A 13,995-nucleotide genomic window follows, 5' to 3' on the forward strand; every position below is an offset into this window, starting at 1 on the left:
TTTTTTTTTTTTTTAATTGTCTTGTGACATTTGAGCCTTTCCAGCAGAGTTGGAGGCGCTCTAAGAAAACAGAAGTCAACTTCAGACCGGAGGACTAATGAATTTAGTTGCCTCAGAAACCACAGAGGCATTTTTCCAGGAGAAAGAGGGAGTGTGTTGTCTTTCTCAGACCGCTCTGGTTTGAATATAACGCCTGCAGCCAGTGTCAGCATTCTTATGGATTTTTTTTTTGCATCACTTTTGGATCACAGATCAGTTTTTGGTTCCATCCCCCCCGTATACGACACATTTGATTTCTTCTCCAAAGTTTCTGAGTGGATGAACATTTGTGGGGCTCATTCCCCCACTCCCCCCCCTTGCCTCGCGGCCCTCCTCATCAGTGTCACCTCTGCCTCAACAAGTCAATAGTGAGTCTGGACTAGAGCTGGCCCAGATCAGCAGATAACACTTCAGCATTGCACGGAAACTGGTTGGACAAGTTTAGAAGTTGGAGCAGAGGGCAGGGTAGTTTAACCCTGCCTGAAGGAGAACTCTGTTTTATTTTCCTCCCACTTGTCCTTTTGGAAGAAAGCAGTCACGCACAGAGAGTCACAGTGGCTGTTTGCTTCTTTGCTACTATGCTGAAGGAAAGCTGAGTTTGTTCTTCTCAGAGGAGGAAAGTCTGTGAATGGAAGGGAGAAACCAGAGTGGGAGATTAAGTGTAATTTATTGTTTCCTGGGCTAGAGCAAGCTGCGCCTTTTTTTTTTCTTCTCCCGCCTGAACTCTGAACCACTCAATGTGTGTGTAAAGTTTTCTCAGGAGCCATTGATTGGAGGTCAGGGCGGCATACACGAGGGTGAAAGGCAAGAACAGAGGGAGCGGCCAGATTACAGAGGACCAGAGTGCGCCGGGAAGGATCGCCGGGTCAATCCAAACAGACGACAAGGAGGGAAAGGTCATCGCAGAGACAACTTTTCATCCTTTTGCCTCAAATCTACCTTCAAGATCAACGCATCGTCACGCGGGTTCACATTTTTGACTGGGAACGTAGTTTAAAGCCAGGGCGGGTCAGTGTATGATCCACTCACGGGGCAGCAGGACTCTGAGAATATGGCCATGGTAAGCGGGGGATGGGGCAACCCCAACGGAGGACTGGAGGAGAAGGTCTACCTGCGCAGGGAAGAGGAGGAGGGCTCGCCCCACGCCGGAAGCAGCGATGTGGACATCGCCGACGAGGACAAGGCCTGCGTGCTGGACTGTGTGGTGTGCGGCGACAAGTCCAGCGGGAAGCATTACGGCGTGTTCACATGCGAGGGCTGCAAGAGCTTCTTCAAAAGGAGCATCCGACGCAACCTCAACTACTCCTGCAGGTAACTTGTTTAGTTAAGTCTCAAGAACGGATCAAATGTATCACATTTTTCTTGGTGGTGAGTGTCTTTTTTTTTTTTTTTTCCAAAGTTCCCGCAAATGGGAAGTTGACAGAAATTATTATTATTTTTTTTCCTTTTGCAGCCATATGTGCTTGTCATTTCCTCACCATCGAATGACATGCCGTACAAGTGTCACAAACAGCCCCGGCAAAAAGGAAAAACATGATCACCCTGAAGGTCAGGCATATGTCGCTGGATTGCCTGAGAAGCTCACCACTGACATTTTTCTTGCACTGGGGAAGTGCTGCAAACTCAATTCTCTGCTGAAGGCCTGGGGAATTCTCAGCCACATAACGTGGTTATTCCTTTTCTCGTCATAATACGCTAACCCTGAAAGGAATGCGTCTTTTTAATCAGCGTGTCACATCCAGGGCTGAAAGGAATGTTGCCAGTGCTCGTCTGCTGTAAAAGTCGACACAAGGGCGTGTAGGGCTGATGATTTACAAAGGTCACAGCCTTGAAGAGCTATTCAGACACGCCAGCTCGCACTTTTCACTCATCAGAAAGGTCCATGAGAGGAGGGGGGGAGGGGAGGGGGGGCATTCAACATGTGAATACAAAATGCTTATTGGAAAAGCGCTCCGAGCTGGAAGGTTTTCATCACCTTCCATTCACGTGTGTCACTGCAGATCAAACCGGGAATGCCAAATCGACCAGCACCATCGCAACCAGTGCCAGTTCTGTCGACTGAAGAAATGTTTCCGTGTTGGCATGCGCAAAGAAGGTTAGTTAAACACGTTTGCCACGAGGCTTTCACAACATGTTAGCAGGTCATCCTGAAAGCACTTCAAACTGGATGTGAAATGTTTGAAATGTGACAGAAAACTACACAAGACTAAATCAAATGGGGGAATCGTGGTAAATAGATCACCATAAACCTGGGTTAAAAAAAAAGAAAAAAAGACATGTAATTTACAGCACCTCTCAAGCTCCATCGGGCTGCACTGGGAGCGTCGATTTCAGATCTCTGAAGTCTGGGGCTTTGTTTGGACATTCACAGAGTTGTCCTGGAGCCACTCCTTTATTTTCTTGGCTGTGTGCTTTGGGTCATTGTCTCGTTGGAAGGTGAACCTTCACCTCAGTCTAAGGTCCTGGCCACTGTGGAGCAAGTTTTCATTCAGGGTGTCTCCGTACATGGCGACATTTGTTCTGTATTTCCCTCAATCTTCCTACCGCTGTAAAACATCCCCAGAGCCCGATGCTGCCAACATTGTGCATCACTTGGAGGGATGGGATTGGTCAGGTGATGAGCGGTGCCTGATCTCCTCCAAGCATTGCACCTGCCATTCACACCAAAGAGTTCAATCTTGTGTCTCATCAGCTCTACAGACACTTCCTTTCACTTCATGCTTGATTTGTGCTCTGACATGTCACCCGTGAGACCTTATATAGTGAGGTGTGTGCCTTTCCAAATCATGTCCACTCAACTGATTTCAAGTGGACTCCAATTAAGTTGTCGGAACCTCTCAAGGATGATCAGTGGAAACATGATGCACCTGAGATAAACTTTGAGCTTCATGGCAGAGGCCGTGGATACTTATCTACATGTGATTTCTTCATTTTAGAATTTTAAAGTAACTTTCTAAAAAATATGGCTTTTCGCGGCCATTATGGGATGTTGTGCGTAAAATGTTAAGGGGCCGAGGGGTGCGGTGGTGATGAATCTATAGTTGCTGATGGTGTAGTGGTACACTCGCCTGACTTGTATGCGGGCAGTCTCGGTGACGGTTTGAATTTTGGGTGTGAATGGTTATTTGTCTCTATATGTGCCCTGCGACTGACTGGCGACCAGTTCAGAGTGTAGTCTGCCTTCCGCCCAAAGTCACCCGGGATCGGTTTCAGCAACTCCCTCTGACCCTCTTCAGGATAAGCGGTGTTGAAAATGGATGGATGGATGAATCTATTATGTTTTCTAAAATAAAAGCTGGAAAAAGTGTAGCACCGTGAATACTTTACAGATTCGCTTTAGCCGAGATAGACAGACAGACAGACAGACAGACAGACAGATAGATAGATAGATAGATAGATCGCACCATGAATACTTTACAGATTCGCTTTAGCTGAGATAGACAGATAGACAGACAGACAGAGGGATGGATAGATAGATAGATAGATAGATAGATAGATAGATAGATAGATAGATAGATAGATAGATAGATAGATAGATAGATAGATAGATAGATAGATAGATAGATAGATAGATAGATAGATAGATAGATAGATAGATAATTTTCTGCGAAGTATGAAGGCAAGCAGTGACATTTGCCAGTGACCCAAGCTGAATATTTATACTTTCAACTGAGGGCATGTTTTCACCACGGTGCGCAACTCTGGCAGCTGCTGATCTTACGTGATAAGCAGGCGGCTGAAGGCAAGGGTATCATTTGAATAACAGGGGGAAAAGTGACTGTTCTCACAACATATTTGAACAGGCGGATGGAGGAAAAAAACAAAAAAAGAAACACTTTCCTGTTTTAATTATTCCTGTGTGAATACTTTCATTTCAGATTCATAACTTTACTGACGAGCATGTTAAAGTCTTGCAACTGCAGTGCACATGACTACCTCGGGTCTCCAAAGCTAATGCACACTAAGGAGTGACATGTAGCAGAGGTTATATTGGGCCTGGTTAGTAATGAGTGACTGTGGCAGTGACGCACGATGTGTTGCTCTTTCCACACTACCTGGAATTGTGGAGCTCAACTCTGGCCCAGTAAAAGTAGCATTAACTTTTGAAGAGATTATATATACCACTGCTTGATGAACTTAAAGGTGCGATACGTAGAAATTATTTACAGCATACTGAGAAAAACTCTGAGCCCCTGCTCGATGTGTTCTTGAGCAATTCTATAATGGCCTTACACAGTATAACTGTAAGGTCACTCAGTGGAGCGTAGACCCCCGCCGAGGCTTAACTGTTAACTACTGTGGACGAAAAACTCTTTATATTTGTCATCTGGAGGATTACCCCCCCCCACCCCCCCATAAAAAAAATGGTGCCGTTATGATTTCTGGAGGATGGACTGTTCAATTGTTTTGAATAAATTAAAAAAAAGGAAAAAAAATATTGCCTATTTATCTGGATCCACATGAAAATGGATTGTTACAGTTTGTGTAATTCATTTTGTGTGTGAGCCTGTTAATTTTTTTTGTTCAACTCTTTCTAAATGGCAGCTGTGACCAAGGCAACTAAAACAAAATAACTTAAGTTATTTATTATTTAGTTATGTATAACCCCCCAATTACTGTAGATACAGTATATTAAAAACAATGAATACACTGTACCGTTTTATGGTAATGCATAACAAGTGAAGTAATTGTAAGCTCTATCTGTAGTCTCATTTAATGAAAGGTTTGTATAGTAACATTGTTCGTAGCAATTACTTTTCAACGTAGCACTAAAATGAAAACAAAAATTTAAAAAACAGGAGTAACAACAGACAACCAAATCCACGAAGAACTGCAGCAAATCTCCACACACTGTTCTATTTGTGTGTTTGTAACTTGAGATCTCACCAAAGTCTCAAATTATGTCTTTTCTTCAATTTTGAAAAATACATTTTTCGTATCGACACAATAACATTAACAACGCAATTTCACTTGAGCAACGCTCACCAAGGTGCGGCATTGGAGATAAGGACCTTTTTCTTTTGTAGCGAGGGGCCTGAGCATAAACAAATGACCAGCTGAAAACAGTTCCAAATTGAAGATTAACAAAACGCATATATGAAATAAATGATTGGAACTTGATTGCTTCATTGCTATGTGTAATACGAACAGTACAAACTGTGGCATGCTCAGTTGCTACTGGCCTAGACTGACAGTAAAACTCACAGGGCCGTGCCGTGACCTTTGGAGGGGCAGGTGTTCAAAGTAAAAAAAAAAAAACGGGGCATGTGCAACTGATGGCGTTCTTGCACCTTCCACCCACTGGGGGTTCAAACCTGCACCACCATCTCACCGCCAGCCTGGATGCAGAGCTAAGACTGCTGAGCTAAAAGCCAGCAAAAGGCCACCCTTGAAAGCTCAGAAGAGTGAGCTTTTTACCAACGTATCCTCATACAGCTCCAGCTAAAATCTGTTACACATGGAACAAGAGTTTGAAACACCTTGCCCAAACATAACTTTCAGCATGACTCGTTGCACTGTGGACTGTACTTGTACAAGGCTGAAATGACAAATCTTTCATTTTGAACAAGCTGAATTGTAGCAGGCTATATTCACAATGAAATTTATATAAGACCACAACATACCATGTCACTGTGGTAGGGAGCAGTGCAAAGGGAAAGTAGTCTTGAGATTTATTTACCTGATGGGGTATGCAGAACAGCTTTTGAGGGGATTTGTGGAGAGACTGCTGCTGGAGGCGGGTTGATTTGGCCAGAGCATAGAAGCTACAAAAGAAAATGGGAGAATAGTTGGTTAGGCAAGTATCATATGATCACAACGTGTATTCGAAATGGCTCACTGTGAATAGCCCGCTGGACTTCTGACAGTTTGGAGCAGGGCTGGGCTTTGCAAAAGAGCAATGCTTGCTGAGGCCCAGCCAACATGCTAAGCTCAACTTTGTCTATATTACTTTGGATGTATTTAGAAAAAGCACATTGTGACATATATTGTCAAAGTGAATAATTAAAATCATTAAAATTACATCTTTACACTTTAAAAATGAGAACAATTTTGGACCAGTTTCTCAAGAGGGGTTGCCCACGGTGAGAGCCGCAGAGCAGGTGTGGACATACTTATTGTGCCTGTACATTGCGGTTAACCTCAGTGGATGAGAGGATACCCTTCCGCCGCCTTTGGGAGTGGGGAGGGGTCCTGACTGTTTGTGCCTCTGCATCAAACATCAGCTCTGAGTACACACCCTTTTGGGAGTCCTTGAAGGGTTAGGCAGAGAGCGCTCCCTCTGGGCACTTCCTTGTTCTGCTGGGGGACTTCAATGGTCACGTGGGCAATGACAGTGAAACCTGGAAGGGTGTGATTGGGATGAACGCCTCGCCCATCGATTAGAATCCGAGTGGTGTTCTGTTATTGGACTTCTGTGCTTATCATGGATTGTCGATAAAACACTATGTTCTAACATCAGTGTGTCCACATGGCACCAGGACACCTTTGGTTGCAGTTTGATGATAGACTTTATCGTCATGTCATCGGATTTGTGACCGCATGTTTCAAACACTCAGGTGAAGAGAGGGGAAGAGCCGTCAACTGATGACCACCTGGTGGTGTGTTGGCTCTGTTGGTGGAGGTAGATCTCGGTCCGACCTGGCACACCCAAACGCATTGTGAGGGTTCACTGGGAGCATCTGACAGAAAGAGTTTCAACTCCGACCTCGGGTTGAGCTTTTGCCCACGTCCTGGTGGGAGGCGGAGAACACTGAGTGAGTGAGAGATGTTGCGCACCTTTATTATTGAGGCAGCAGATCAGTTGTCGCCATAAGGTGGTCAATGTTAGGCTCTAACCGAACCGAATAATCTTTTAGGATGCCCCCCAAAAAATGCAGGCTCAGACAAAGTGTGATTACAAAAATATGTATTCAAGAAAATCGCACAGACATAGTATAAAATGAAATGGCTGGTCACAAGGTGCCAGGAAAATCAATGCTTCATACCAAAAGCGCTTGCAAAGGCAAGGTTCAAGAGAGCATCGAAAATACACAATAGAAAACATCCGATAACACAGAGCAATACTAGAGTAGCAAAAATACTTCCAAACATTTATGAACAAAAACGAGAGAGACTATGAATGATATCAAGAGGTCTAGAAAATGACACTTGAAGCACAACAGCAACCAAGGTCAACAAGGCGTAGCAGAAGTCAGAGTCCTTAAATACAAGGCTAGGCTTGATGGGGAAACGAGGCACGGGTGCATCTGCCGGAGGGAAACGTCCTTCGCTGGCACACAATCGAGACAGAACATGACAATGCCTGTCATGGTGGCACCCCCCGAATTTGCTGGTGGACAGCGGCGATAAGGGGTGCCTTCCAGGTGAAAGATAAGTCCTATTGGGCCTTTTTTGTCTGTGGGACTTCGGAGGCAGCTGATGGGTACCGTCTACCCCAGCTATAGTGCTCACAAACCCACCACCAGCCTCTCCGGGTTCATATTTACCTTCTTATGTTATCTATCTAAAATGTTATGTTATCTTATGTTTTTGAAGATTGACATATTGCGATTGGAATTCAACATGTTGTTCATCTTCAACCATGCACTTCCATTTTTCTAAAGTAAAAGTAAAGCCACCGCATCATGCATAAATGCACGTGTGTCATACCACTCCTCTCTGTGTTCGCGCAGCTGTCCAGAGGGGTCGCATCCCACCTTCCCACACAGGTATCAGTCCCAACTCCCAACGAGCTGGCGGAGTCGGAGGCGTGTTACCCGGTCATCTTGGGGCAGATTACTTCAACGGCCAGCCGGTATCGGAACTCATCTCCCAGCTGCTTCGGGCTGAGCCGTACCCCCACAGCCGCTACGGGACCCAGTACGGCCAAGCGCAGATGGGGGCTTCTGCGAGCGGAGCCCCAGTCATGGGCATCGACAGCATCTGCGAGCTAGCTGCCCGGCTCCTCTTCAGCACCATCGAGTGGGCCAGAAACATCCCGTACTTTCCAGAGCTTCCAGTTTCAGAGCAGGTCAGTCAAGGATGATGAGCGACGGCAACAGCTGATTCAATGGAAACCATCTGAAGTACCGGTAGAATAGTTATTCATCCATCAATTTTCTGACTCGCTTATACTTTTTTTCTTGGCCGTTTCGCTCACGGGTTTAGCTCGGGCCTTGAAAAGCAAAAATGCATATACCCGGTTGTCGGTTTCACACCTCCACTTTTCCCTGTTGTAATCGATCGGATGAACTACAGTCGCTCTTGAATAATGTCATTATTCCGATATGTTGCGATATTATGTTTTTTGTTTTTTTTTGCAGTAGCTCTTGGTTTTTGGAGTACTTTTATGCAGAGGACAGTTAAAAAACACACATTTACTTTTTTTGTCCATTTTAGAACCTGTACCGTATTGGCCCGAATATAAGACGGTGTTTTTTTGCATTGAAATAAGACTGAAAAAGTGGGGTCGTCTTATATTCGGGGTCAAGACATTATACCCATTCACGGCGCTAGATGGCGCCAGATATCATTGAAGCGAATGCTGAACTTGACTCCACAGGCCAAAGTGAACCCCTGTCAGGAAGAATAAAAATAAAAATAGCGATAGCACGAAGAAGAAAAATAAAAAATAGCGGTAAGAAAGAGAAGAAAATAATAGAAGAGATAAGAGAAAATGGAGAAACATAGCGACAATCTGGAGAAAAGTGGGTCGAAGATCGGCCAGGTTAACCGGCAGCTGAGGAAAAGTTATGATGTAATTTATATTTCAAAAACCAGAAGCCATTCATTTATGAATGTGATTGCACTTTAGTTTACATATTTAAATGTTGAGATATTAAGATTTGAATGAGGCAAAATAACATGCTTTTTCTCTCAAATATATTGTTATAATCATTTGTTTCAGATGTACTGTAATTATTTTCTGTACAAAAATTAATTTGGTGTTCAAAAAGTCTTTTTTTCAAACTTGAGTCTTGAAAAAGAGGGGGTCGTCTTATAATCAGGGCCGTCTTATATTCGGGCCAATACGGTATTTTTTTTTAAACTACTTTTGCCACCTCTATTATTCAAGACACTGGCAAGAATGACATAGTTTCGCTTGTTTAAAAAAGAAAAAAAATCTGACTTCCTACAGGTAGCACTGCTGAGACTAAGCTGGAGCGAACTTTTCATTCTCAACGCAGCCCAGTCTGCTTTGCCACTACACATGGCCCCCCTGCTAGCAGCGGCTGGCTTCCACTCGTCCCCTATGTCTGCCGAACGAGTGGTGTCCTTCATGGACCAGGTCAGAGTCTTCCAGGACCAAGTGGACAAGCTCAACAGACTGCAAGTGGACACGGCGGAATACAGTTGCCTGAAAGCCATTGCTCTCTTTTCACCTGGTAGGTCTGCATGTTGAACCCTTTCATGCACCCTGTAACCTGATAACATGATAAGATGTCTGCTGTAGTAACCGCTGTCCCTGAAAGGGTGAATTGAATGATCAAAACTTCTGTATGTCCATTCATTTCCAACAGTGCTTGTCCTCATTAGGGAAGCTAGCGATCTGGATCATGCCCCAGCAGATTATTTGCAAGAGGCAGGGTCCACACTGAACTGGTCACCATTCAATTGCACGGCACAGGCAGACAAACAACCATTCCCACCCACATTAACAACCGAGGTTGATGTAGAGCACAGGTGTCAAACTCAAGGCCCGGGGGCCAGATCAGGCCCGCCACTTCATTTGATGTGGCCCGCGAAAGCAAATCAAAGGTGTCAACCTTCATGATGTTTGCTAAAATCTGTACCAAACTGTCAAATTCTCATTTCTAATAAAGAAGAGTGATAGCATAAGAATTTTCTTGTTACCAAATCCCTCATTTCAGTTACTTTAACAATAGGCGAATAAACAGTTCTTCCTGACTTCTTGATATGGCTTCAGTCATAATGGCTCTCCAAGGGAAACTGGAACTAAAGGAACTCAGGCCCGCGACAAAAATAAGTTTGACACCCCTGATGTAGAGTCTTCACTGAACCTAACTCGTATGTTTATGCAATGTGGGAGGGAACCCATGCAAGCACTGGCAAAACATACAAACTTGTCAGTCTTTCCATGCTTCCCCGTTGTCCTTGTTTCCTCGCCCCGCTGCACTTCCATCTCCATGGAAATAATACAAACGTTCCCAAGTTGTGAAATAGAATTGCCAAAGAAGCCCTATTATCACTGTAGTCAGCTAACCTAGCAGATGACTAGACTACCGTAGTATTAACGGTACTCCTTGTTTCACGGATTTTTAATGACGCCAGTCTATCTAAAAACATGATTCAAAGAAAAGACTTTTCCGGACACATTTTCACCAAATGTGGAAGATTAACGCCTATCCATCTAAAAACATGATTCAAAGAAAAGACAGTCTTCTTTTCCGGACACATTTTCACCAAATGTGGAAGATTTTAAAAAAACATAGAGAGGCAATGGATTAGCAAGTAAAACATAGCTTACAGTTGCTCTCTCAAATATGGTTATACTATGAAGAACCATGTTTTCTTCACATTTTAGCCCCCTTGTACGGGTGTAGGGACAGAGACCTATACAGCAGGGTGAGATACTGGTTAGAATTTCTCTCTCACAGTCCTGAGGTTCGGAGTTCAAGTCTCAGCTGGGGGCATTTCTGTGTACAGTTTGCATGTTCTGCCTGTCCTTTGTCCATTATCCAAAAACATGCATGTTAGGTTAAATGAAGACTAAATTGACCTGAGGTGTGAACGTGGGTGTGATTGGTATACAGTATATGCGCCATGCAAAGCCCAAAGTCAGCTGGGATAGGCGATAGCTATATTTAAATAAAAAAAATGGCCGGATAGGTGGTTCAAAGTTTTTGGAGCTTCAGCCACAATTATCAAAAACTGAAGAAGTTTCTGTTGTTTTGGCATAAATAATTTTGGACCCTGACGAAGTTAAAAAGTAGAGTCCGCCATTATTTGAAATGGCGTTCCCCAGACTTTATTGCACCAAGATTCACATTTTTATGTTTTTTAGAAAGTTGGACAAGGGTGCATTATTTGTCCTAAATAAATAATTTTTTGACCAATTAAGTGCAATTTGATAATTGATAAATGATGTCTTCTAAAAAGAGTTTGGTTAAAAATAACACTATTTGGGACAAAAATGGACCGATCCACTACTTGGGTCAATTTGACCCCGCAAAATTGGTTGTTTTTGTGCAAAACAACACCCAAAATTGGGTCGTTTTGAAGAAAACTAACCACAAAACAGGATTATTTTGTTCACAACTCAAAAAGTCACAAATTAAAATTAGAGTGCAAAATCAAAGATTCTAAAAACAGTTAAAAAAAATAACCCAGTTTGGGTCAGAAAGTGACTGATCTACTACTTGGGTCAATTTGATCCAAAAATTGGGTCAGTTTTGTACAAACAACCCATTTTGTACAAAACAAATTGCGATATCTTGTACAAAACTCAAAGTAGGGTTGAACTGACTCAAGTAGCAGCTCGGTCACGCTTTGACCCAAATTAATTTTAGAGTGCAAGCTCAATGGTAAACCAGCTAAAACAGTTGGGTAAAAAATAACCCAATTAGGGATCAAAAAGAGACCGACTGCTACTTGACCCACTTTGTTGTTGTTGTTACAGAACAAGACACTAAAAATTGGCTTATTTTGTTGAAAAAAAATTGTTTTTAATTACGAAAAAACAAAAATAGGAAATTGACCCAAATAGTCCCATTTTGACACATAACTGGGTTCTTTTTTGACCCAACTGTTTTTCAAGTGAGAGAACAATGGAATATATACCTAATAAAGCGAGGTCCTCTCCTGTGCGTTTGCCGTCAGATGCATGCGGTTTGACCGATCCAGCCCACGTGGAGTCCCTGCAGGAGAAGGCCCAGGTGGCCCTGACTGAGTACGAGAGGTTGCAGTACCCCAATCAGCCTCAGCGCTTCGGCCGCTTGCTCCTGCGCCTGCCGGCTCTTCGCGCCGTGCCGGCTAACCTCATCTCTCAGCTCTTCTTCATGCGCCTGGTTGGCAAGACCCCTATCGAGACTCTGATCCGAGACATGCAGTTGTCAGGGAGCTCCATCAGCTGGCCCTACGCCCCGGGACAGTAGGGAACCTGCGGACACGCTGAGAGCAAACGGGAGGATACAGAGAACATGAACAAATGCAGGATATTAGGTCAATTTATTTGCAGCACTTGCGCGCTTATAGGCTCTGGTCTTCATCTGATATGTCCTTGTCTCATTCTGGACTGCAAAAATTAAAATGCAGAGTTAGGCCATGAGCACATAACTACCTCCTCCCACATCATCCTTAATGTGACTGAGCTCGATCCAAGTGTGTGCGTGTGTGTGCGTGCGTGTGCTTGTGTGCGTGTGTGTGTGTGTGTGTGTGTGTGTGTGTGTGTGTGTGTGTGTGTGTGTGTGTGTGTGCGTGCGCGCGCGTGTGTGTGTACGCGCGCACACACACACGCGCACACATTGTCTGCTTCGTCCAAATGAAGCCACAGCATCACCACATCATCAACTTGAGTGGGTCGCTTCAGGTCTCTTCAGACTGTATCAAAGTTGTTACCAAATGTATTGTATCATGTTGTTAGAGCCCGTCTATGGGAAACCGCTTGACCATTTATTCGATGTCCACCTAAAAGTACTGTAATGCTCTTTGTCGTCACTTCAGCGCACTAAAGTAACAACTGTTTTTGAACAACTAAATGCCACGAGCGAGGCAAGCAAAACTGTGCACTCGTTGACAGCTGTGTGTTAATAGTATGACTAGTGACGTTATAAAATCCTATTAGTAACATCTACCGTAGTGCTAATGGCGCGTAGATGTCAATTTGTGGGCATATTTTTGCCCCATTAGTTTTATGTAGATGTTCTACAAATATGCCAAAGTCGTCCGCCTAAACATGATCACTAAGACACAATTGTTCTACGAGTGTGGACAAAGAACTTACTAGTATGTGGACCTTAGGCTACATGTCAAGAATATCAAATAAATGCTCAAAATTAACGGCAGTTCCGTTGTGTATCAAACAATATTTGCTCCTCAAATATTGTTCCAATTCACTGTCTGAAGTTGCCCACCCCCTTTTATTCAGGATTTGCTGCCCCCAAGTGGCCGAAATGTAAATACTTTTTTTGCACACACAAATAAGAGTGGTTTTAATATACAGTATGTAGGAAATGGCACGCTGATTAGGTGAGGCAGTTTATAAAAAAAAAAAAAAGAAAACATTCTATTGCTCCCCAGATTGTCATATCCATTATTACCTCATGTTTTACTCTCTCAAAGATTGTACAGTGAACCATGAATGCGCTACAAGAGTAAATTTACAGGGATCAATGTCCATCTTCACAAGAATGTATTAGTCAGTCATTTTCCCCCAAAGACAGTCAAGTGCTTTGATTTGTGGACACATTGTCTTTTGAAATGTAATTTCAGAAGGCATTCAAAATTGTGTAGCTCATAAAAGAAAGGTGCAAACCACCCTTATGTTTCTTTTGTCTAAAAGGTACCAGTAGTTCATTTAGATTTTGATGTAATCCAGTGTCATAAAGCAAACATGGCCTTACAAAAGGTACAAAAGGTACTGTAGAGAATGATAGCTTCGATAACGCAAGGCACTTGTCGGTACTAAAATGTTCCCATATTGTGAACATCGCAAACGGTGACTCAAAGTGATGCATGAACATAATGCAAACAGATTGTTTTCTCTGACTTTTTGTATTATCTGTCAAATTGTCAAAAGACCACAACTTCCTCAAAAGGTCAAAACGTTCTTCACTTTATCTTTTTTTTTGTCATAATTAAAACTATTGTGATTTCACTGCGCTCTTTACATTACGCTTAAATGATGACTTGTATTTCTTTGACCTTGCAGAATTAAAACTAAATGCAGATAAAATTGAATGTTTGTGAGCCTATGTTTTAGCCATCTTGTATGCACACTGGCAACAAAGGTAACTA

General features: G+C 43.2%; 1 protein-coding gene across 1 annotated transcript; it reads left to right on the plus strand.

Annotated features, from left to right (window-relative positions):
• Positions 1 to 6: 6 nt before the first annotated feature.
• Positions 7 to 13,934, plus strand: nr2f6b (nuclear receptor subfamily 2, group F, member 6b). The gene is made up of 5 exons (XM_019875468.1): positions 7 to 1,350; positions 2,040 to 2,134; positions 7,713 to 8,050; positions 9,158 to 9,404; positions 11,860 to 13,934. Exons 1-5 carry the CDS (start codon positions 1,091 to 1,093, stop codon positions 12,132 to 12,134), a joined length of 1,215 nt encoding a protein of 404 aa, XP_019731027.1. The 5' UTR covers positions 7 to 1,090; the 3' UTR covers positions 12,135 to 13,934.
• Positions 13,935 to 13,995: the final 61 nt, after the last annotated feature.

Source organism: Hippocampus comes, unplaced genomic scaffold (genome assembly GCF_001891065.2).
Source record: "Hippocampus comes isolate QL1 unplaced genomic scaffold, H_comes_QL1_v1.1 scaffold132, whole genome shotgun sequence".
Taxonomy (NCBI): Eukaryota; Metazoa; Chordata; class Actinopteri; order Syngnathiformes; family Syngnathidae; genus Hippocampus; species Hippocampus comes.